The sequence below is a fragment of the Nuphar pumila genome, chromosome 3 (genome assembly GCF_984573655.1).
Source record: "Nuphar pumila chromosome 3, dmNupPumi1.hap1.1, whole genome shotgun sequence".
Lineage (NCBI taxonomy): Eukaryota > Viridiplantae > Streptophyta > Magnoliopsida > Nymphaeales > Nymphaeaceae > Nuphar > Nuphar pumila.
In genome coordinates, this window is record NC_143251.1 from 94,288,685 (window position 1) to 94,313,223 (window position 24,539).

Consider the following 24,539-nt stretch of genomic DNA (forward strand, 5'->3'; position numbering starts at 1 on the left):
AATCTCATAAGATTTTGAAAGTAAATCTCTTTTTAACTGTATTTTTACTTTTCAAAAACACAACCATACGTACCCTAAATAATCCAAACATCCAGTGTATCAATCTGGCCAATTAGGAATGAAGTTGGGATCGGGTGCAACATAATTGCACATAATAAAAGTGACTTTCTATCTTGGCATGTTGTTCAATCCCAAGAAACATGTCAAGAACCCGCTTACTTTTGTGGAGTTCAGTGTCTGAATTGAACAGATGTTATATAACCAGGCAGCACTTAACCTTTTTGCTTTTCCTGAATGCAAGTATGGCACCTAATTTTGTTCTCATTATGTGGTTTGTCAGCTGATATGGGAAGACCACAGTAAAGTGCAGAGGGAGGGGTTAGATCCCTTACTGCAAGGTCCAAGTTGGGTGTGCTCCCCAGCAAGGGTTTTACCAAATGGAGACATGCGAACTTGAGGGTTTTTTTTTGAATTGGCAACTTGAGGGGTTTTTCCTTGGCCTAGTCGCCCCCCCCCCCCCCCCACCCCACCCAAAAAAAGAAAGTTGCTCATTATATTGATTTGCTTGCGAATGAGGAGCAGACTATTTATTGCACGTACTCTAGGGGTGTCAATCGGTCAGGTTTGACCCGGACCTACCCGTACCAAACCCTATAGGGTGAGGGTTTGGTGATAAATAAGGTTCAATTAGAATTTGGGTCGGACCCTTTGGGTCTGATTAATATATTGAGCCAGCTATGGTTTGTGAAATTTTACGCCAGACCCAGGCCCGACCCGAGTTTCAACTAAGATTCACAATTTTTTAATGTAAAAAAGACAATATTATTCTACTGGGTATGGTCCGAGTTCGGTTCATATAATCCTTATAGGATCCAGGTATGATTTCTCTTATGGTGGGTCTGATTAGACCCAAGTTTGGACCCGGTAACATGATCTCAAATCAGGTCCGAGTCTGGTTCCACCTGAGTCCGAACCAAACCCGACCTGTTGACACTCCTAATGTACTCTGAATATGGATCCTAGATTCAGGATATCCAATTGAAAGGCCTATAAATATGGGTGTCCTACTCCTATTTCAAGATATCTGGTTACCAACAGGAGGATAATCTCCAATTAAGGCTCTATTTTGTAACATTTTAACTATCTTAGCTTAGATTTGCCTAGCTTAGATCCGGTATTCTGGGTCTAGGCTTTCTAGCCTGGACTGGGCTGTAGCCTACTTCGTCTCCGTAGAATAACCTTGGTTGGCCCCAAAAACCTCGTCTACCTAGCTCATATCCTGTCAGATTCACAAACCAACTCAATTGCAGTTGCATGAACTTGATGGCATTTATAAAGATTTGCAAGGAAATAACTGGACAAACAATTACCAAATTGTAGGCAGAACAGGCTAAGTCCATCTCTAAATATAGCGTTTCTCATTGGTGCTATTATTGTTGCCGTTATCAGAGAACAATAGAAAGAGCTAAAAACAGTGGGCAACTTTTAGATATAATAAGGGCTAAGTCACATACCCAACATGAAGAAACAGAATAAAGTAAGAAATAGAATATATAATGAGCAAAATACACAATTAAATCACTCAACCATATGTTTCCTGTTTTCATCGAAATTCATAGCAACTCTGGTGCAGGCAATGCAAACCGCCTACAACAAGAGTCATAAGTTGGGAAACATGTACAAGCTCTGAAATTTGGTGCAAGCATGCCAAATATGAAGACAGAACAACCAAATCCCAGATGAAACAGAACCCTCGATAGATAAGTAGAATAGGCTAACAATGGGGAGCAGCAGCAAGCACAAGTCTGGGGAGGGCATCCTCAACTTTGAGTTTCAGTGGTAGGAGGGAGCAGAGCAGAGGGAGGCTTCTGTGCCAGAAGTGGTTGTAGTGCCTTAACAACAATGCTCATGTTTGGCCGGAATTCCGATTCATACTGCACACACAGTGCTGCCACAGCTGCTAACTGCAATGCACCAAACAGAATCAAAATATTATAGCACAGTGCATACAAATAAGCACACTATACAGGAAAGCCAAAGTATGCTTGTGATTTATGCAGAATTGACAAGTAAAACCAATTCCAGTTTCATTATGTGCTCAGGTCCAATCAAGATGTGACCTCAGAATGGGAAATGCAAGTTAAAAGTTCACTACAAACCAAACACACCATACAATACATAGCAACTGAGAGAGAGAACCTTAGCAACTCCTTTTGCAGGATAGTCCCCCTTCAACTTTGGATCCACGCATTGCTTCACCTTGTCCTCGCTCAGCCTAGGAGTTGCCTAACCCACGAAAGCAAATGTCAAGTCAGTTTCTAGCATTTAAAGTGCAACCATTTTTTATGACTTCAAATTTGAGACATGGCGTATGTACCCAAGTGACAAGACTTTGTTGCCCTCGAGGCATCATATGATCCACTGGTTTTCTTCCAGATAGAAGCTCAAGAAGAACAACACCAAAGCTATATACATCACTTTTCTGAGTCAGCTGACCCGTCATCGCGTACCTGCAACAGAATGCCAAGTAAAATCACGATATATCCAAGTATATTCATGAACACAAATGAGTCCCCTCCATCCCTAGCTCTGATGTAAAAGACCAATTAAAATGTTTCAGCATTCACTTGTTTGAATGCTATTTCTGCTTGACACAAGAAAAACAAAAGAGAACATGAACTCTTATTTTTTAAGAATTACTCTGGTGCGTGATAGCCAAAGGTTCCTAATACTCGGGTTGAATGAAGACGAGCAGCCATGTCAGGAGCCTGATTTAAAAGGTTGAAGTCTGCAATTTTGGCTCTGAAATCCTCAAATAGCAACACATTGCTGGATCTGATGTCCCTATGTATTATTGAGGGCTGAACTTTCTCATGCAGATATTCCAGCCCCTTTGCTGCATCAACAGCAATTTTCACTCGTTGCATCCAGTCAAGCACAGGACCAGGCTGTGCACCTTGTACTCCTTTTCTACCTGAAATTGGAAGAAATCACAGGTTAGTCAGCTTCATGCGGAAAAATCCTTGGAAAAAGAAGCAAGAGGTGATCTGGTATACCATGCAAGATATCATGTAAGGAACCCATTGTAGCAAACTCGTATGCTAAAACACGTAAGTTTCCTTCTACACAATATCCCAACAACTCGACAACATTCTCATGCTTCAGTCTTGAGACTGCAGAGACCTGAAATCAGTAATGAACAAACAATTAGTACTAAAATAACAGTACTGACATCTTACGACAAGAACCATGGAATGAGTTATGTTTAAATTTGCATTTTAAAGGAAAAGGTCTGTTCATGAAACTATTTTGTCTAATAGGCTGAGGCCTACCTGAATAAAAAACTCAGTGTTGGATTCAGGTTCATTTGAGACGTCAAGCTTTTTAATGGCCGCAACTTTTCCAGTATTTAATGTTGCATAATAAACCCTGCCATATGAGCCTTCACCGATTAAAGACTTGGACCCAAAATTGTCAGTCTTTTCCTTCAGTTCATCTAAAGACAATGCAGGTAATTCAATTGGCGGCACTTTTTGCGGATCATCTTTTGCCAGTGCAGATGGCTTCGAACCTCGCATTCCGGAGACACAAACAGCAGTAATATAGGAAATTTAGAGAATAAGGGTCAAATAAGAAATAGTTAATAAAAGAGATGAGAAAGGGAATGAATTAAATATTAGTGGAAGTTATCAGATAACAGCCATGGCAGTGACTAAGTCAATAGGATGTCACCCATCCCTCTCCATTAATGGACATCTTCCCTTCCCACTACTGGACCATATTGACTCATTCTGTGGAGCTATGCCGTCATTTTGGTTTTTGGTTGCTAACCACATCAACCCTTTGGGTGGTAAATGCCAACAATTTCTTTCACCCATTGCATGTATGATAATCAAGCAATCATCAGCATGAAAAGGCGCATAAATTGGGAAAGTCCAAGTTCAGGGAGATCAAGATCCTTGACGAAACCACAATCCTCAACTCAACTTGGTCTCGTCGTAGACTTATTGAGAAGCAACCTATGAAGTCCAATGCCTGACTGACCAGTTGTCCATTAGCATAGGCCGCCTAGGCACTTGCTGACCAACTAGTCTCAGCCTCCTCGTTGGTAGTCGACCAACCGGTTGCACCCAGGTGACCTAGTTGTCAAGTGGATGGGCTTTTGCCCAATTAACAACTAGGTAACATGGATTTTCTTTTTTCTTTTTTAAACAAAATAGTAGAAAAAAGGGGTGCTCTCTCTCTCTCTTCTTTTTCTTCATGTTCTGTCTTTTTATAATTATTTAGCATTCTTTTATTTCTTGAACTTCCGAAGGGTCCTTGGTTGATGTCTAGGTGTTGACTAGGCTTTTAGGAGCCTAGCACCTAGCCAATGCTTAGCACTTTTGATGACTAAGGAAGCAACCTCCATAATCAGGATGATGATCTATGTTGAGGAAATGCCTTAGTTCAGTTGTGTGTAATACCCCTTTTGTTTTTTTTTGTATCATTTTGTACATATTATTCTAGTATAGGGGTATTATTGTAAATTAGCATGTACCCCACTACTTAACTTTGTAATTTGTCTTGTAGTGGGCTCTATGGGGGTCGACATCCCCTTTTATTGTTGTAACCCTCATTTTATTCTCTCTTAATGAAGTAGGGTTTTATTGTGCCTCACTTTGTTCTATCTCTCTCTCCATCTTCTCTCTCGGTCCTCTTGTGCCATTAACATGGTATCAGAGCCAAGAAGGAGAGACTGAGATTGTTCTTCGGAGGCTGCTCGACTTCATTCTCAGAGCTGAGAAGGGTTTCTTCTCGATGTTCGTGCAAGGGTAGCACCATCGTACAGAGTGGTACGGACAGGCTGGGTCGTATAATCTGAGATAACCAGCGGGTATCCCTTAATTTTAGAAGTCTTTGGAATCAAGAATTGGGTTCATTGGATTTATTCTTGATTTTCTGAGTATTTCTGGATATTGGCGTGAATAGTGTCCAGATTTGGGATTTTCGCTTGTGTTCATATCGAAAGCTTTTAATCCTTTGTTTTAATCCTCTAGGGTCGTTTTTGAGTAAGGAGTGGAGGTTAATATTGATATCAATTGACTACAGCTTGCTGATATATAGATTGTTGAAGTGCAGGTTGTGGAATCTATCTTTGTATTCACTGTGCTGGTTCATTCTATCATTAAATATCGGCTTGTTGACTGTTTGAGACTGCAACTTTACCTTGGAAGTGTGGATTGTGCCTTGTCTTGTGACTGTTTAATTGAAAGAGTTGTATTGTCTTGTGATACAATTGTTGCATTTAGTATAGCATTGTCCATAATAAGTGAACTTGATTGGTTATTCAATCTATTGTGTATAGCATTGTCCATAATAAGTGAACTTGATTGGTTATTCAATCTATTGTGTATTGCCTTGTTGTGGAATTGTGACTTGTGCAGCTTGATCTTAGGTTTTGGGGTTGGTGTGAACGGAGAAAGAAAATATTATTAAGCTGACTCCGGTGAAGTTGGATGGGACCAACTACTCATTTTGGTCTGATTTCATGGTAGCCATTGTTGATGGCAAAGAGTTAGGGGGATCTCCACATGGAACTACAGTGAAGCCCAAACCTACAGACCAAAACTATGAGAATGCAATCAAGGAGTGGAAGATGAACAATGTCAAGGTTAAGTCATGGATCCTTGGCTCTGTAGAGCCAAGAATTGCTATGAATATCTTGAAACTCATAGAGACTAAAGATGCTTGGGGATACCTCAAGCATGTTTATATGCAGGAGAATTGGGCAAGGCATTATCAACTGATATAGAGTCTCGAGCTTTAAAGCAAAAAAGTAAGTTAGTGAAAGAATATCATTCTAAGATGCAGTTGATTTGAGACTCCTTAGCCTTGATAGATAATAACAAGTGTGAGAAGCGCAAGGCATGTATGGAAGCATAAGTGCAATCTAGAGAGACAGTAAGAGTGATTGAGTTTCTCATGGGATTGCATTTTAAATTTGATAATGTCAGAAGTGCTATTATTCACAGAACATTTCTTCCTCAGGTTACTCAGGCCATGTCATAAATTATTGCCGAAGAAACTAAGATGAAATCACTTCAATCCTACTCTTTTAATGACTTAGTCATGTTGGCAGCCAGACAATTCAATAATTATGGAGGGACAAGGATGGGAGCTCCCAAGTAGGATATGAGTAGTGTACGTTGTCCCTACTGCAAGGAAATGGAACACATGAAAAAATCATGTCCCATACTTAAAAAAAAGGAGATGAAGATGGAAGGAAGTGCAACAATGTCAGGGGTTGCTAGAGGAGAAAAGTGTTGGAAAGGAAGAAAATCAAGCCGCAATTGCAGCTTCTACCTCTACCTCCTCTTCTGATGCTCAGGACTTTGTCACTTCCATACTTGACCAGCTAGCACAGCAAGTCCAACACCTTCTCTCTTTATCTACCTCCTCTAACTTGTTTGTTTTTACATCTGGTTGTGCATATGCAGATATTTCTAACTTGGCTTCAGGTTGGTTAATAGACTTAAGAGCATCATGTCATATGATTGAAAATGAGTTCATATTAACCAATTGAAAACCATGTTGTGGTGCCTTTCGCAATAAAAGTGGCTCCTTAATAACTATTTCAAAAGTTGGTTATGTTACTTTTGAGTCTCATCCGTATGAAAAACTCAATATCCCAAAAGTATTTCTTGTTCCTTCTCTTGCCAAGAATTTGCTTTCTGTTGGTAAAATAACCCAGTATAATTGTGATGTAATATTTACTCCCGATGGTTGTTATGTGCATGATCGATCGTCAGGAAGAAGGATTGGGACTGGGCATAGGTGGGGTCATCTTTACTTTCTTGATCAGAATCAAGAAGATAATGCTGGTTATAGAGCTGGTGTTGCGGTTTTGGACTCTTCGGTAGTATGGCATCGACGTTTGGGTTATGTGTCTAGTTCTAGGCTTCAATTTATGTTATTATCTGGTTTACATAGAAATACTTGTAAGCAAGGTATCTCGAGTGATGTCAAGTGTTGTGAGAGTTGTACGTTATCTAAAAATCATGCTCTCTCATTTAGTTTTAAGGAAATTGAGTTTGTTCATCCCTTTGAGATAGTTCACTCTGATGTATGGGGTCCTTCTATAGTATTCAAAGCAGAGTTCGTGTATTTTGTGACTTTTATTGATGATCTTACCATATATACATGGATATATTTTATGAGAAATCAGAGTGAATTGTTTGATATTTTCAAAAGATTTTGTGTTTGTTGAGATCCAATTTGCAACTAAAATAAAAACCTTACATTTTAACTCAGGGGGAGAATACATGAGTAAAGAGATGCTTGAGTTTGTATTTGAAAAAGGGATTGTGCACCAGAGGTCCTATCCTTACACTCCATAGCAAAATGAAGTGGCAGAAAGGAAGAATAGACACATTGAAAACCACTAGATGAAATGCCTAAGGAGTTTTGGGCAAAAGCAGTAAGAACAATTATGCACTTGATAAATCAAATACCCTCTAATTATTCACTTGGGAAAGTGTCTCCCTATAAATGATTGCTTGAAAAAGAACCAAATTATGACATGCTGAGAATATTTGGGAGTACATGCTTTGTTCTGGTTCTGCAACAATTCAGAGATAAATTGTCCCATAAAGCTGTGAAATGCTACTTTATAGGGTATCCTGAAGGACAAAAATGTTATAAATGCTTTGATCATGTGAGTAGGAAAGTATAGACATAAAGACATGAGTTATGGGAACATGTGTTGTTTTACAGTTAGTATGATCTAAAGGAGAACATGGAGTCTACCTTGTCCTTCTTGGTACCCTTCTAAGAGACTCCAGATAAAGGTAATGGCAGGGAATGGGTTACATATAACAGGAGACCATTAGAGGCTTCTAAAAGGTCATTTCTTGATCAACATGATCCAGAGGAAGGGCCCTTGCCAGAGCCAAGTCCCAATGTCCCTCAGACCGATTCTAATGATTAAGCACTTTCATCTTCTCTTATTACTTAGGTGTGCAGTAGTTTTAGACCCTCTATTCCTCCTAGATTTGTTTTTTATGATTCGTTTTATGCTACTCATCAAGTCTTCTTAGCTATCATTCAATCTTATTATGAGCCAAAATCCTATATTGAAGTTGCGTCAAATCCAGAGTAGCAAAAGGCAATGTCAAAGGAGCTAGAGGCTTTGGAGAGAATGAAAGCATGGGAGCTAGTTAAACCACTAGATAAAAAAATGTAGTTAGGTGCAGGTGGGTATATAAAATCAAGACAAAAGCAGATGGATCTATTCAGAGATATAAGGCTCGACTTGTAGCAAAAAGTTATAATCAGCAGTATGGGATAGACTTTGCTGAGACCTTTGCACCAGTGGCTCACATGACTACCATTAGAACTTTGATGGCAGTGACTGTAATTAGGGGATGGGAATTGTGGCAGATGGATGTTAATTTTTTTTTTTGAATGGGGACTTGAAGGAAGAAGTGTATATAGAATTACCTTAAGGGGTGGTTGATGAGGAATATGCAGATTGAAGAGGGCCCTGTACGGGCTCGAACATGCCCTAAGGGCATGGTTTGAAAAATTCAGTAAAACAGTAGTGAGCTTGAGATTCAGACAAAGCTATCATGAGCCTGCTTTGTTTGTGACATCTTCTGATAGGGGCCAATGTTTTCATTTGCTTTATGTAGATGATATGATCATTGTTGGAAATGATAAGGCAATGCTTGCCAAAATGAAGACAACTAGCCCAAAATTTTGAGATGAAAGACTTGAGAAAGTTGAAATATTTCTTGGGTCTTGAAGTTGCATATTCTAAGCAAGGGTACCTGTTGACTCAACATAAGTATGCAGTTGATTTGATTAGTAAAGCAAGATTTTCAGATGATAGGAAACAAGTGAACATTCCTATGGAAGCCAACTGCAAATTAAAGCACACTGATGGTGAACTACTCAGTGATTCTACGGTTTATAGGCAGCTGGTTGGGAGTTTGATTTATTTGACTATCTCAAGACCGAACATTACCTTGGTAGTTCACATGGCAAGTCAATTCATGAGTACCCTTAGATCATCCCACTTGGCAGTAGTCTTGGATTGTTCTTCTCTACTACATCATCATTGGAGTTGAAAGCTTATTGTGATGCAGATTTTGGGGGAGCTTCTCAGGATAGGCATTCCACATTTGAATTTTGTGTTTCCTTAGGTGAGTCGTTGATATCATAGAAGAGCAAGAAACAACAAAGGATTGCTCTATCCACTACTAAAGCAAATTACCGTGCTATGACTCAGGTGACTGCAGAGATTATTTGGTAGAGGTGGCTTTTGCCGGATATGGTAGTGAACATAGCAACTGCAACTACCTTACATTGTGATTTATGTAGTCAAAAGCACTAGGCGGTGCCTAGTCGGTATACCCCTAAAAAGACTAATCGAGGACTAAGCGGGACTAGTCGGTACCCCAATTACACATGCTTTTAGAAAATATATTAATATACAGAACCAAAATATACATACATATATATATATATATTTCAATTATTCATAACATATTCAGTATAATCAACAAAATATGCTTTCAACCTTTCACAGAAGCACAATAACACATACATATATAAATATCATATTACATAATTCATAATGCTAAACATGCTTTCAGGCTTTTATAGAAAAAATCATTAGAAACAAAGTAGCATACACATATAAAAAACATAATCAATTAAAATTAATTGTGCATGCTTTCAATGTTTCATATAATTATATATATATATATATATATATACAAAAAATAACAATATATATATATATATATATCAGAGTTACCAGAAGCTTCTTAAGTAGGTGGGAAGCTCGCTTCCCGAAAACTCGCTTCGAAAGCGCGATACTCCTCGCTTCCGAAACTTCATGGGAAGCTCAATTCCCCCACACTTCTTTTATGCTTCTCATACACATGGTCTATGCATAGTATATACTTTTCTCACGTTTCTTTTCATCTTTTTCATGTATTTTCTCTCACGCTTTCACTTACTTTCCATGTATTTTCTTTAAATTGGTAACCATCATTGTTAGATTTTAACAAAAATTTAACTCTTTTACAGAAAAATCATGAAATATAAGAATGATCAATTTTATTTTAGTTTTTATTTGTTTATTGTTTGATTCCATATTGCTTCATTTTTTATTCATATTTCGCTTTTAAATTGAAACTTTGCTTCCCACTTCGTATAAATTTTAAAATGCCTCGCTTCTCGCTTCCGCTTCCCATATCGTTTCCCGCTTCCGCTTCCTAGTTTGGCAACCTTGATATATATAAAACTAAACTGCCCCCGTGCCTAGGCAAAAGCAGTTTAGTTGCCGACTAGGCGCCTTAGTCGGTGCTTAGTCAACAAAATTAGTACCTTTTAAGGTACCCACCTAGGAATTGCAAAGCCTAAGCATTTTACTTAGCCTAGACTGACTAGGCAGTGCCTAGTCGGGGCTTTTGACTACACAGATTGTGATAATCAAAGTGCAATTCATATTGCCAAAAATCCAGAATTTCATGAAAGAAGTAAGCATATTGAGATAGATTGTCACTTTACGTGTCAGGCATATCAAGATGGAATCATATCTCTGGTTTATATTACAAAAATTTGTCTTTGAAGGCATTCCAATCATTCCTTTTCAAGCTTGGGTTGATTGTGTTCTCGTCACCTCAAGCTTGAGGAGGAGTGTTGGGGAAATGCCTTAGTTTAGTTGTGTGTAATACCCCTTTTGATTTCTTTTTGAATCATTTTGTACATATTATTCTAGTATAGGGGTATTACTGTAAATTATCATGTACCCCACTACTTTACTTTTGTAATTTGTCTTGTAGTGGGCTCTATGGGGATCGACACCCCTTTTTTATTGTTGTAACCCTCATTTTATTCTCTCTTAATGAAGAAGGGTTTTATTGTGCCTCTCTCTCTCTCTTGTGCCATTAACAATCTAAAAATGCAACAGGTCCTTGTAATGAAACACTATACTAATGACAGCCATCTTTTCTTAGATTCTAATTGATTGCTAAACTTGCCTAAAATATCTATAAAGCAATTCCAATCTTTTCATCTATGTCACATGGACACAAAGAGGGACATGGATTTGAACGGATATGAGACAGTAATATCCAATTTCAAAACCATGACATGAGGACATGGATTTTTATTTCTTAACTGACAAAAAATTTATATTTTTGATATTTTGATGCATAAAACCATATTTATTACTGTAAATACCATGGTTGCCAGTCGAGGAAGCGAGAGCGGGAAGCGAAAGCGGGAAGCGGGAAGCGAGGCACTTTCAAAATTTTAAGAAGCAGGAAGCGTGGGATGACTTAGAAGTGAATCAGGAATCGTCTCAGAAGTGACCTAGGAAGCGAACCGGAAGTGACCTAAGAAGCGAGGGGCAAGCGAAGGGGAAGCAAAAAAAGAGAAAAAATAAGCAATAAATAAATAAATAAATAAACAAAAAAATGAAAAAACATTGTCTAGTGAAAGTAATCATTTTTTTCATATCAGATTCCATTTGATAAAACATTGTTTTGACAGCTAGTGAATTGTGTATAATGGTTATTTTGTTTGCTTGGTGGCACATATCTTAGTTGTGAATATTCCCGTTTGATTTGTGTTTTCAACCTTTAGATGATATACCCTACTGCCTCTATGCCCATTTATGGCTACTGTCATATGAAACTTTTTGTCTGTTGATTACTTGGTGGTACTTGATTCACATGCTGGTCGAAGAACTTACTCTTGAGTGTGTATTATGATAGCTGATACAGGCAAACTACCACTGATATATGTGATAATAGCCCTGATATCTCTTTGTTTCTTTTATTATTCACTTTGTTATACTTCCTTTTGATTATTGGTTACAGCTGAATGTCACACAGATCCCACTTTTGATCTCACAATGCCCAATCTCTGATGGTGTATGCTGTCTAAAGGTCTTTAAGAGAGTGTAATCCTATAGTCTCTCTCTCTAACTATATATATATATGTGTGTAATGTTTCTCCATAGTTTTCTTTTTCTTTTTCTTTTCCACGATAGTGAGACAGTGACTACCATCTGAAGTATTATGGTTAGTTTTGAGGTGATTGCTTACAGAGTAAAAATCAAATGGGTGTCTTGCTGCCAAAAAGGTGGTGTTGATCTTCTTGCAAGAAGCTCAGACTTGGCTTCAACCTCTTTCATTTAATAAACATGCTCAATAAGCTCAAGCTTGAGCCTGGTTCGTTAAACTTGTTTAGAGTAAATTAGTCTATAAAGTGTTTTGAATCATAGTGCAAGGACATTTCGTTTTAAATGAGAGATGACAGGTTCCATTCTCATTTCCTCTACCTTATCAAGTAATATGTTACATCTGGCTTGGCTCTGCTCAAGCTTACTGGAAGTGAGCTTGAGCTTGATTTATTATAAAAAATAAAAAAAGGGAGGAAGCGTGGGGGAACCACGTTTCCCATAAAAGGGAAATGCACTTCCTATAAAAGGGAAACACGCTTCCCAGCGCGTTTCGGAAGCGCGACGTTTTGCGCTTCCCCACTTGCCTAAGCGTTTCCGGTAACTCTGGTAAATACCATGAAAAACTTAAAAATTGAACATTTCATAGCATGTCACCTGGTGTGTCCATGTGTTGTAGTGTGTCTGCATGTCATTTCATCTTGTGTTTCCCAGAGATGGGACCCTACATAGAGTGTTCCATGTGACAGCGTTTGATTTTCTTGACAATAATATGTTACCTTTCTCCATGCTTTATGTTTATGGTGCAAGTCAAACGCCCTCTTAAGAGTCTGAAATTTCAAACTATAGTGCTTAATTTCATAAAAGTATCTAAAAGACTGAACTGCTTCAAAGAGCATTTTTAAAGAAGTTGAGACATTATAGAAAGGTTAGGATTTCAATGTTTCTCTTGCTTTTTTTGTAAGGTCCTGTGGCTATTGGTCCCATGTACTTGAAAAGTATCAAAATTCATATATATGACTATCTCTGATTGCATACTTCATAACATCTCTCCATGTGGTCATGTTAAACTCCTGGTGGTTTAAGGGCTTGACTTTATGCACCTTAATCACCCTGGGGCCTTTTAGTATATTGGTTAGGCACCTAACAATTGACATCAGAGCAACCAGCACGTGCCAAAAGGGGTGATCTTGGAAAAGGGCTACCTAGACCAGAATGAGAACCACCAAAGATGGAAAGGGCTACCTGGAGTTAAGGCCAGAGCAAGTGTCATCCTAAAGTGGGCTACCGAGGACGTTAAATGCAGAGCGTGGTGGATTGTCAGGATGGCGGTTTAAGGGCTTGATTTATGCACCTTAATCACCCTAGGGCATTTTGATGTATTGGTTAGGCACCTAACAGGTCAGTTTTACTTTTTTTTCTCAAACAAAAATAAATTTCAGTAAGAAGAAAAAAGCACATAATAAGGATTGACTATGAGAAATTTTTGGGTATTTATGGTTGACTATATAATTTTCAATGATTGAGCTTCCACATGTTGCATCATATGCTGAATGAAACAATCAAGATAGGAACCCTGCCTCATAAAACATCATGATAATGAAGATACTCATCCATGATAATATTTTGTTCATAAAGCTGATATATTTTCTTAGGATTGTTCAAAAACGGACCATTGTCGAGAGGGTCCAGAATCATGCCAATAAGAAGACATAGCTTACAATATCTTCATTTATTTACTTTGACAGCCAGCCTGATGCAAAGCAGGATGGACCCAGATCCATACAGCAAGCAGAGTTCGTCTCGGGTCTGGGACCGGACCCGAGATCCGGATCCAGCAGAAGCCTTTAAAAGACCCTCATAGGGTTGCGTGCAGGACAGAGATTATTCAACATTGCAGCAACCGTTTTCTTCAGCAATTTTCTTTTGTTATTTTTTTGTCTTCCTTTACAGCCTGACGTCTATTGCTGTCACTTTTTTTTATATTCTTCTTCCTTTCCAATCACTGCCAGTCATTTTCCTATTAGTTAATGGTTTCTTTTCCCTATAAGCATTGTCAATCTTTCAATAACGTGTTGCTCGGACCCATTGATCTGAGCCTTTGATTCAATGTGCCATTGAGCTACTGTGTGCTGCACCATCGTGCATTGGATAATCAGCATCAACGATAACCCCCATCAGCGTAACTGCGTTGACTCCCTCACTGCATCAAGGCGGGTCGACGCGGCACCCATTAACGTGAAGCTTTGATCACTTTCGTTGCATTAAAGTGGTATCAGAGCCCAGGCGTCCTCCTTTGGCAGCGGGATGGCTCAAGAGGCGAGGCATGATCCTACCGGTGGAAAAGAGCGGGAGGAAACCGCCGTTGACGATCCGATGCTGCGGTTGCTTGACGCAGTAACCCAAATTCAGGAAAATCTGCAGCGCATCAACAAAGAGGTTGCGGGTTTGTCGAGACGCGTGGACGGGATCGACGAACGGCTCGGGGCCGTCGAGTCATCCGGAGGTACGCGCATGGCTTCAATGTTGAAAACATGAGCAGATCTGGTGGACGACGCAGCAAATCGGGTGACTGCAATGTTCACGGGAACATGCCAGCCGACCCACTTTCTGCCTGACTGCGTCATTGGCGCGCACCTGGTACCCCCCTTCCACCTCGATCCGGTAACAATGGGCACGCGTCAGGCCTGTACGGGACCCCTGGCTGGAACTCCGCAGCACACGGGTGTGCCCCAGCCCAGGCCGCGACTCCCTATGGGTGTGTCGCAGGCCGGGCTTGGTCTGCAGGACCCCAGCGACACGTTGGGCCTTGCTGTAGGCCCGGGTGAGTCAACCCAACCTGAGAAGGAGTTGGTCCTTCCCCCTGATCCCGCGAGTGGAGGCCCTATGGCAGCAAACCTGCGGGCGGGAGTAGGGGGACCCGTGCGGATGGGTCAGGACCCAAGAGGGTCCAGACCTGAAGTTCGTGAAAATGGGGACTGGGCCCGGGTCTCGAGGACCATCCTTTGGGTCCTTGGGAGCGGGTCCGAGCTCCGAAAACCCCTACCCAGCCTACCCAGTTGGGTTTGGTTCGCGGGTTGCCTCGAATCAAACCCAACCCATTATGTTTGAACCCCAATATGGGTCCAATACCGACTAAAACCCATATCGAAGCCGGACGGAGCTCCAGTTTGAATTTGAGTCGGGTCACAGTCAGCCCATAATCATATGGATCGTGTTCAAACCAAGCATGTTATCCCCACAACTCGATCCCCGATCCAACCTACCCAAATCTGGGTCCGACGAGTAGCTTAAGACTGGACCCGATCCATATCCAATCGGGCGAATAAACCCAATATTATACCAACCAGACTCAATTCTCGAACCAGAACCAACCCATTAACCCATTCTAGATCCAAAACCCAATACCACTGTCCTAACCCGACCTATAACCCAAACCCGTACTATCCAATTCCTACCCACCTAGAGCCCGAGACCCGACCAGCCCTTCCACCTATCGCAGGACCACCTGTCATACTGGTGCCACAACGCAGGCCGCAGATGGCGCCCCCTCACGAGCAAGCTAGACCGAGATAGATTCCTGTGCAGATTCAGCAGGGACCGGCGCGACCAAAGCGCCGACCAAAAGTCATCGAAGTTCGTCAGCATCAATTACCAAGAGAGCAGTATCGTGGTGAAGGAGATGAGATCGTGATGGATGATGATGCCTTCTAGAATTAGTACCCCACAGGCATGGTGGAGGCCCGTCAGCAAAGAGCACTAGAGCGCCCCTCCACGTACGGGGTGAAGCTGGAGCTTCCAGAGTTCGCAGGCCGGTTCGATGCGGAGCAGTTCTTCGACTAGTCTTATGCTGTCCAGTTCTTCTTCGACTACCACGATGTCGTTGAGCACCGTCGTGTCTCTCTAGCCTCTACTCGGTTGAGAGGCCTAGCACAAACATGGTGGGTTGAGCTGCAAAGGAAAAGGGAGCGGCAGGGACTAGAGCGCGTACAGACTTGGAAGAAGATGCAGCGGTTGATGCAGTCTAAGTTTGTGCCGTCAGATCACGCTGAGAGGGCCTACAAGGAGTACCTGACCCTGCATCAAGGCACCAGTACTGTGGCGGAGTACACTGCTGAGTTCCATCATCTTTCCCTACGAGTGCAGATCGAGGAGATTGCCCGCCAGGAGGTCACAAGGTATATTTCTTGTCTCCGTCCTGCTATTTCTGACGACTTTAGTTGTATCATAGTCGAGTCATTAGATCAGTCAAGCAGTTATGCCATGAATGTGAAGAAAAATTGAAAAAGAGACAGGAACATAGGACATCCCGTAGTGATCAGTCCAGTCAACCCAAGTCGAGTTTCCCGACCACGAGAGCGAGCTCCCCTGGGAAAGAAGACTCAAAGTCCACCCCTAGAGTCGACCCTAGCAATCCCGATCAGTCAGGACCCGCGTACCACACCAGATTCAAAGGTAAGCCCAGTGAGTCTGTCATTCGTTGTTTTAGGTGCAAAGAGTTAGGTCATGGTGCATCCAAGTGTCCTACTGTGAGCAAGAACACCCATCTCGCAGAGGGCATTGTTGAGTCAGCGTCAGATAGTGAGAGCGAGGGTGAGTCGCTTGTTGAGGGGGATGACGAGATGAAAATTTGTTAACCATCCGTCATGTTTTGACCACATCCCGAGAGTCGGCCCCGACAAAATGGTTGCAGAATAATATTTTTAGAACCCGGTGCAACTATGAGGGGCGCACGTGTGATGTTATCATTGATACCGGAGCGTGCAAGAATGTGGTGTCCGAAAGTGTCGTGTTCACCTTGAACCTAAGAACGAAAAAATTGTCCCAACCTTATAAGATGGCATGGTTCAAGAAAGGGAACGAGATACCTATCACCCTCTGTTGTCTAGTTCGGTTCTCCATGGGGGAGCATTACCACGATGAAGTGTGGTGCGATGTGGCCCCTATGAGTGTGTGTCACATCCTTTTGAGACGTCCCTGACAGTTTGACAGTAAGACCATCCATGATGGCCGTATGAACACGTACACATTTATCTTTAAGGGTCATAAGATAGTTCTTCTTCCCACCAAGGAGACCGGGTTTCCCCGATTCGCGAGCCTATTTCACTGGTCTTATCTCCTTGAGCTGCCCGAAAATTGACACATTTCTCCTATATTTAATGTGTCTGATCTAAATGCTTACTGTGAAGACAACAAGTCGTCAGAGCCGACTTCTTCCCAACCAGGGGAGAATGATGCAGAGCAGGATGGACCCAGATCCATACAGCAAGCAGAGTTCGTCTCGGGTCCAGGACCAGACCTGAGACCCGAATCCAGTTGAAGCCTTTAAAAGGCCCTCCTAGGGTTGCATGCAGGACATAGATTATTCAACATTGCAGCAGCCATTTTCTTCAGCGGTTTTCTTTCGTTATTTTTTTGTCTTCCTTTACAGCCTGATGTCTATTGCTATCATTTTTTTTATATTCTTCTTCCTTTCCAATCACTGCCAGTCATTTTCCTATTAGTTAATGGTTTCTTTTCCCTATAAGCATTGTCAATCTTTCAATAACGTGTTGCTCGGACCCATTGATCCAAGCCTTTGATTCAATGTGCCATTGAGTTACTGTGTGTTGCACCATCGTGCATTGGATAATCAGCATCAACGATAACCCCCATTAACGTAATTGCGCTGACTCCCTCACTGCATCAAGGCGGGTCAACGCAGCACCCATTAACGTGAAGCTTCGATCACTTTCGCTGCATCACAGCCCTAACATTTATTAAAGTAATCCTCGTTTAATTGATATATAAAAGAGAATCTTAGAAAGGAACCTAATACTTTAGCAATTTCAAAGGGACACATCAAAGTTTCGCAAATTTTAAATATTAACATAGATTCTCTTAGAGTAATCAACATCATGCTTCTGTTAAGATAATTCAGGTTATTATTACCTTGATTGTGCTTAACAATCTATTTTTACCATCCTAGATGTAAAAGTACTCCTCACCACTCTAACCCCATCCCCCTTTTATCATGCACTTCACCCTAACACCTCTTTCCATCTCTCTCCCGCTTCCCCACCGTAGCTTTCTTCTCTCCTCAATCCTGGTCATTTTTTTTCCTTTTTCCACTACTAGACTTTCCACTATCCACTCTCCTTACAGGAAGAAGATGGATGATCTCTCTCTCTCTCTCTCTCTCTCTCTCTCTCTCTCTCTCTCTTAGCATGTGTTAGGCTTCTTATCCATCCTGCTAGACAATCCTTGCTCTGCCACTGTGTGTGTGTGTGTGTGTGTGTGTGTGTGAGAGAGAGAGAGAGAGAGAGAGAATTTGGTATTAACTCACCAACTAAAATATTTCTCTCTTTTCTCCCTATGTCAAAAGATACCCTCATATATTTCCATAAAAAGCGTTCCAAATCACAAGGGAAATGTAGAAAACAGAAGATGGAGAGTGAGTTAGGCACCTTCATAGACTTGGAACCAAAAAAATTGAAAAATTAGCACTCCCCACCATTTGGCGCTGCCCTACTCCCACTCTCTTAAACCATGATGAATGTCAAGTGAACTTTTGAACTTTCTAGAACTCAACTGTGTTTTCAAAAGCTGCTATAAACTTAGGTGTTTATTCGAATTCTTACATTCAAAATATACCTCTTTAGATTTTCCTTTACATGCAATATGAACTTATGCAGGAAACTTTGTTTAACACTGTCCTTATATCCAGAAAAAACAGTTTTATTTGACATGTATAATGAATTCAAACACAATAAAAAATCCCATCCACATGCTTACAACAATTAATTTTCAAAAGTTGCTATAAATTTAGGTGTCGAATCAAATTCTTCCATTCAAAATATATCTCTTTAGATTCTCCTTTACATGTCATATGAACTTATGCTTAATGTTGTTTGACACTGTCCTCTCCTTATATCCAGAAATGCAGTTCAACTCAATATGCATAATGAGATCAAGCACAATACAAATTCACATCCAACATGTTTACTAGAATTACAAACATATACAGAATCTGGAATGAAGCCTTGAATTACATAAAAAACAGAAGAATTGATTGGCACAATGATGTGGGAAAATTCCAGCTCGTAGACTCATAGTATTAGAATCTTGATATCCATTAGGCAACCACAAGCATTGAAGCAACACTTTATCATAGCTTTTGATTAGATGTCCTATTGATTAGTTGGATTTGATGCCTCGATTTCCTGCTCCAATGGAGCGGGTGTAGCGAGTCAAATCCTATAAGGTCCAGATCTATAGTCAAAAGCGCCAACTATGCACCAACTAGTCCGCCTAGTCGGTCTAGGTGTACGTAAAATGCCTAGACTTTGCAATTCTTAGGTGGTACCTTAAAAGGTACCAATTTTGCCGACTAGGCACCGACTAAGGTGCCTAGTCGACGACTAAGTTGCCTCTGCCTAGGCACAAAGGCAGTTTAGTCATTTATTATTCTTATATATATTGTTAATTTTTGCATATATATAATCATATATATGTGTATGTTTGTGTGATTTGTTTTGTAAAATCATAAAAACATGCTTAGTTATTATATTTATATATATGTGCATGTGTGCTACTTTGCTTTTGATATTTTTTTGTGAAACATTGAAAGCATGCACAGTTAATTTTAATTGATTATGTTTTTTATATATGTGAGTGTTCCTTTGTTTTTGATCGATTTCTCTATACCTGAAGCACGTTTAGTATTATGAGTTATGTATGTGTTATTGAGATTTTGTGAAAGGTTGAAAGCATATTTTATTGATTATACTAAATATGTTATGAATAATTGATATATATATATATATATATATATATATATATATTTATTTATTTGTGTGTGTGTACAATTATATATTTGCATATTTTGGTTATGTATATTAATATATTTTGTGAAAGCATGCGTAATTTTGTACTTGAGTAATGAAAACATCTTATTAGTAAAAGAATTAAACATATTTTTATGTATATTTTGTGTACTTTTTTATATTTTAATTGGGGTACCAACTAGTTCCGCCTAGTCCTCGACTAGTCTTTTTAGGGGTCAACCGGCTAGGCACCGCCTAACACTTTTGAATACATAGGTCCGGATATGGTGATAAATAAGAAGACCCGATTAAGACCCGGGTACGATTAATACATGGATCCGGGTATAGTTTGTGAAATTTTATACCAGACTCGGGCCCGACTCAAGTTCCAATTAAGACCCACAAATTTTCAATGTAAAAATGATAAAAAAGTTTATTTTATCGGGTATGGCCCATGTTTGGTTCATGTATTTCTTATCGGGTCCTGGTACGGTTTCTCTTATGTTGGGTCCGATTAGACCTAGGTCTGAACCTGATACCATACCTGAAAATTTGGGCTAAGTTTGGTTTCACCTGGGTTTGAACCAAACCCAACCCGTTGACACCCCTAGTGTGCGGTTTTGCATTTTCGGCAATCTGATCGGAGTTATCTCGTTGTGAATCGTGTGCCCGTTCCCTTGAATGTGTGAGCCACTCCTCACACCCATGGTTGCCAGTCGAGGAAGCGGGAAGCGAGGCACTTTCAAAATTTTAAGAAGCGGGAAGCGTGGGACGACTTAGAAGCGAATCACGAACTGTCTAGGAAGCAAACCAGAAGCGAGGGGGAAGCAAAAAAAAATAAAAATAAAAAAAATGCAAAAAAAAAGTGAAAAAAGGGAGAAGCGAGGGGGAAGCGCGCTTCCCATAAATGGGAAGCGTGTTTCCCATAAAAGGGAAGCGCACTTCCCATTTATGGGAAGCATGCTTACCAAAAAAGGGGACGCTTCCCTGTACATTTCAGAAGCGCGACGTTTCACGCTTCCGAAACGCGCTTCGGAGAAGCGCGCTTCCCCATACGCCTAGGCGCTTTCGGTAACTCTGCTTACACCTGCTACAGACCTTCAAACATATCCTAGGCGCTAATCTCAGCCTTAGTTAAGTCTCTACCTGCTTTCTAGAACTAAAAGACCGAAACAACATCCTACTGATTCAGAAAAATACATAGTTTGTCCCGTTCGAGGTCACCAGCCCCTTCCACGACCCAGCCTGATATCTCTGAGCTCTATAACGTATATAAGGCCCGTTACACACGTTCCTAGGTTACCCTAAAACTCATGGACCAAGTCCTTTCAGTTCTAGAACAAAAACCTTAGCCGAACCACTTACAAAACCCAAATTGCACCTACCCGATTAGTCATTTGACCCTGTTTCTCACTATTTCGCCTCAACCGCAATCATAAGAAACCTTAGACCTCTCTCCCATCGTGTCAACCATGGTTCAGTACCCCAGACACGTGACCCACAGGTCCCACAACCCAAAAATCACAGGTTCGATCTTTTTGAGTCTGTTGGGCTCAAACTACAGTATTCGTCCGTTTCGAATCTGAACCTACCTTCCGATCCTTCTTTCGAACCTTCTACATCGGACAATCCGAAGGGTGTAACAGTGGCAAAGTTAAAATTAGCTCAGAAACAAGAGAATCTTATTTGTACAGATATAAAAATAACAAAGACAAAATCTGCAAAGAAGCTTTTGAAATGAGAAGAATTCTCAAACAACCAGCATGATTTACTTTTTTTTCTGTTTCTAAACTATTCATTTTTTTGAGAAGAGATTCCTAGCACATTGGTCCTCACAAGAGGGATTCAATAGAACAGCAAAAGTTGCAGGGAGAAATAAAATACCATATGCAGCATTCTTTGGGCTTTTTAGTGGATCGTTCTCATCTGGCATGTATGGATCTTCCACCTGACAACTGCAGCAAAGCCACAGCCTCATCTTGCATCTCTTCTTGATATATCTTAATTGTTCAATGTAGCAATCGTCCCTACATGCAAAGAAGCAAGGAGAACATGCATGTATGTGGCTGCAACAGAAGGAAACATACAATCACATACTCTATTAAAATACCACTAAACATCTGCCAACAAAGATGAAGAGGTACAACAGCTCAAATACTTCTGTTGCAGGCACATGCCTGCAACAGCCACAGACCAAAACAACGTCCCAACAAAATAAGACAGAAAAAAAAGAACAAGACGAAATGAAGAACCCAATTGTGCAAACACCAAGAAGATGGCAACCAAAAGAAAAAATCAATGGTATCTATTGAAAGAAAGAACAGCCTAATCAATGCCAAGTCGGCATCCATGCCCTCAATATTTTTGAAGTAGATGACCGTGTGAAGTACGCGTTAATTGTAAAAGCAGGATAGATCCAATGGAACACCACCAACCAATTAATTCATAAACAAATTCCAAAAGCAAATCGGTTACACTAAACGCCATATTCTATTATACAAGAACTCGCAAAAAATCCCCCCCGCAAACAAGCCACATCATCATCGGAACATCTCCCAAACCCACAAATTCGAGAAATCTTTTCTTTCTTTGAAAGAACAAATTCGAGAAATCATCAAAGTGTCAAGCGAAACACCAATGCCCATCCAAGGAAATTCGAAAAAAAAAAATCAATTCCAAGAATGAGCACTCCTTACCTATTTTGCCAAGGAAAAAACAACAGATAGCCAAATGGATATGCGAGGAAAACGAAAATTTCGAACACCAACGACAGAATAAACAACGAAAACGCTTCAAAAAGGAAAAGGAAGCGGAAGGGCGAAAGAATACGATCCTTACGATTAAAGAAAACCGAAAGATTTCAATAGGAACGAAGAAAAAGAAGGCCTCTAAGAATTTCATAATCAATATTTTGAGATAGAGAGAAATTCTTGCCTGTCCTTTTAGGAGGAAGAATCCTTCGGTGGCTTCGACGTTGATGATTTCGATCGATCGGTCGTGGCTTCTTATTCCCTGGAGAGAGAGAGAGGTGGCAAAAGGAAACCGCGTGACACATAAGAGGGCGGTGGTGGGAGTTTTATGAGATGATCTGTCCTGTTAGAGATATTTTGTCTACTAGTGATAATGTTGTAGTTTGTTTGTAGCTTATATTTAGGTGCGTTATTTGTAGCTTATCACTTAGAAGCATTTATTGCTGCTCTTTAATACATTTTTATTTAATTTAAAAAAATATCATTTATTAAATTAGATATTTTTATATTTATATGCATTTTTAGAATGATAAAATATCAACTTATATGACACCTTAGTTTTGGGTGTCAAACCAAGTTTTGCATGCAAAACCTAATTTGGTGGCTGTTTGGAAGCCACCAAGCATTGGTAAACTTGGTTTGAGTTGCAAAACTGGGTTTTGAACCCAATTTTACAAAACACCATCCCCCTCTTTTTTTGACCGGTTTATTGGAAGGAAGGTGTTTCTCAATGTCTCACCACTTCTCTTCACCCTCAACTACATGAACCCCCACCACCCCTTCCTTGGTCTAGCCATTTTCAGCCGGTGGCCGGCCGAAAAATAATCGAACCGGTGCTAGCGTAGCGTGGGAGGGAGGCACCAGTTCCGTTGGTGTCCAGCCGACCGCCGGCAAGAGAGATCGAAAAGCTAGTGTCGCCATCGTCATGCTGCACTAGTCTGTGCCATTTTTTTATACACCCATTAGCTGGAAAATAGTTAGGATGGTGGAAGTAGGGATGGCAGTGGACGGGGAGGAAACAGGGTCCTGCCTTGCCTCGTTTGGAATGGGGGATGGAGGACATGTGGAGCGAGGATGGAGGTTAAAATCAAAACCCATGCAAGGATGGACTGACTTTTGCTCTTGCCTCGTCCCACCCCGTCTCCTATCATTCTTAAAAAATTATTATTATACCTTTATATATATATATATATATATATATAACCTTAACTTAAAACCCTTTCTTGAATCTCTCCTCTCCTCTCTCCTTCCTCTAACGAGCTGCACAAATTATCATTTCTCTCATCTTCTTCTACTAACAGTGAAAGGCAGCAGCAACAAAAGGATAGAGGAAAGGAGACCTTGCCCTGCCCCCTCTTTGCCTTGTTTGGACTGGCAATGAAGGACATGAAACGAAGATGGAGGTTAAAATCAAAATTCATGCCGGGATGGAGGGCAAAATTTTGAGATGGGGGCGGTGTCCCCCACCCCCATCTAATGCCATCACTAGGTGGAAGCCTTGTCTGGTGACACCAGCCCAACCATTTCTCGGTCAATAGTGGCCTAAAAATGGTTGGGCCCTCCAAATCTTTTTTTCTTCCATTTTTGAAATCCCCAAACATGGAAAACCATAGTTTTGGCTCAGCCAAACACTTCAACATACAGGTTTTTGGCAAATCCTGGTTTCTCATGAACTTGGTTTTGCCCTTGTCATCCAAATAGGACCTAAAACTTGATGAAATAAAAACCAAATTTTTGGTTAAAATTATTTAATTTAAAGAGTGATTTTACTAAATAAAGAACGATAAGTACATCTATAAGTTTGGATTAAGTATAATGTTTTTTAAAGAGTGATTTTAAACACCTACAACTATGTTTTTAATGACTGCTTATGGTGTTTAGGACTAAAATTGTTTAAGGGCTACTAATTTTCACACACACATATATATATAAAGGGAGTAGCTCTAGAGCTTAGGTGCCTATGAAAGTCTACCATGAGCAAAAAGGGATTTCTGAGTCATTTTTCTCAAATCTGACCACACTGAT

The 24,539-nt window shown here is 40.4% G+C and overlaps 1 protein-coding gene across 2 annotated transcripts; it reads right to left on the reverse strand.

Annotated features, from left to right (window-relative positions):
- Window positions 1-1,535: 1,535 nt before the first annotated feature.
- LOC149843146 (protein CYTOSOLIC ABA RECEPTOR KINASE 5-like) lies at window positions 1,536-22,803 on the reverse strand. Of its 2 annotated transcripts, XM_089999618.1 has the most exons (8): window positions 22,699-22,803; window positions 21,649-21,830; window positions 3,333-3,571; window positions 3,057-3,183; window positions 2,701-2,974; window positions 2,378-2,510; window positions 2,200-2,286; window positions 1,536-1,964 (listed from the first exon to the last, which is right to left on the reverse strand). In XM_089999618.1, exons 2-8 carry the CDS (start codon window positions 21,740-21,742, stop codon window positions 1,821-1,823), a joined length of 1,098 nt encoding a protein of 365 aa, XP_089855744.1. In that variant the 5' UTR covers window positions 21,743-21,830; window positions 22,699-22,803; the 3' UTR covers window positions 1,536-1,820. The 2 variants fall into 2 exon arrangements, with proteins under 2 accessions (XP_089855744.1, XP_089855745.1); XM_089999619.1 differs by lacking the exon at window positions 22,699-22,803 and having other exon boundaries at window positions 21,649-22,024.
- Window positions 22,804-24,539: the final 1,736 nt, after the last annotated feature.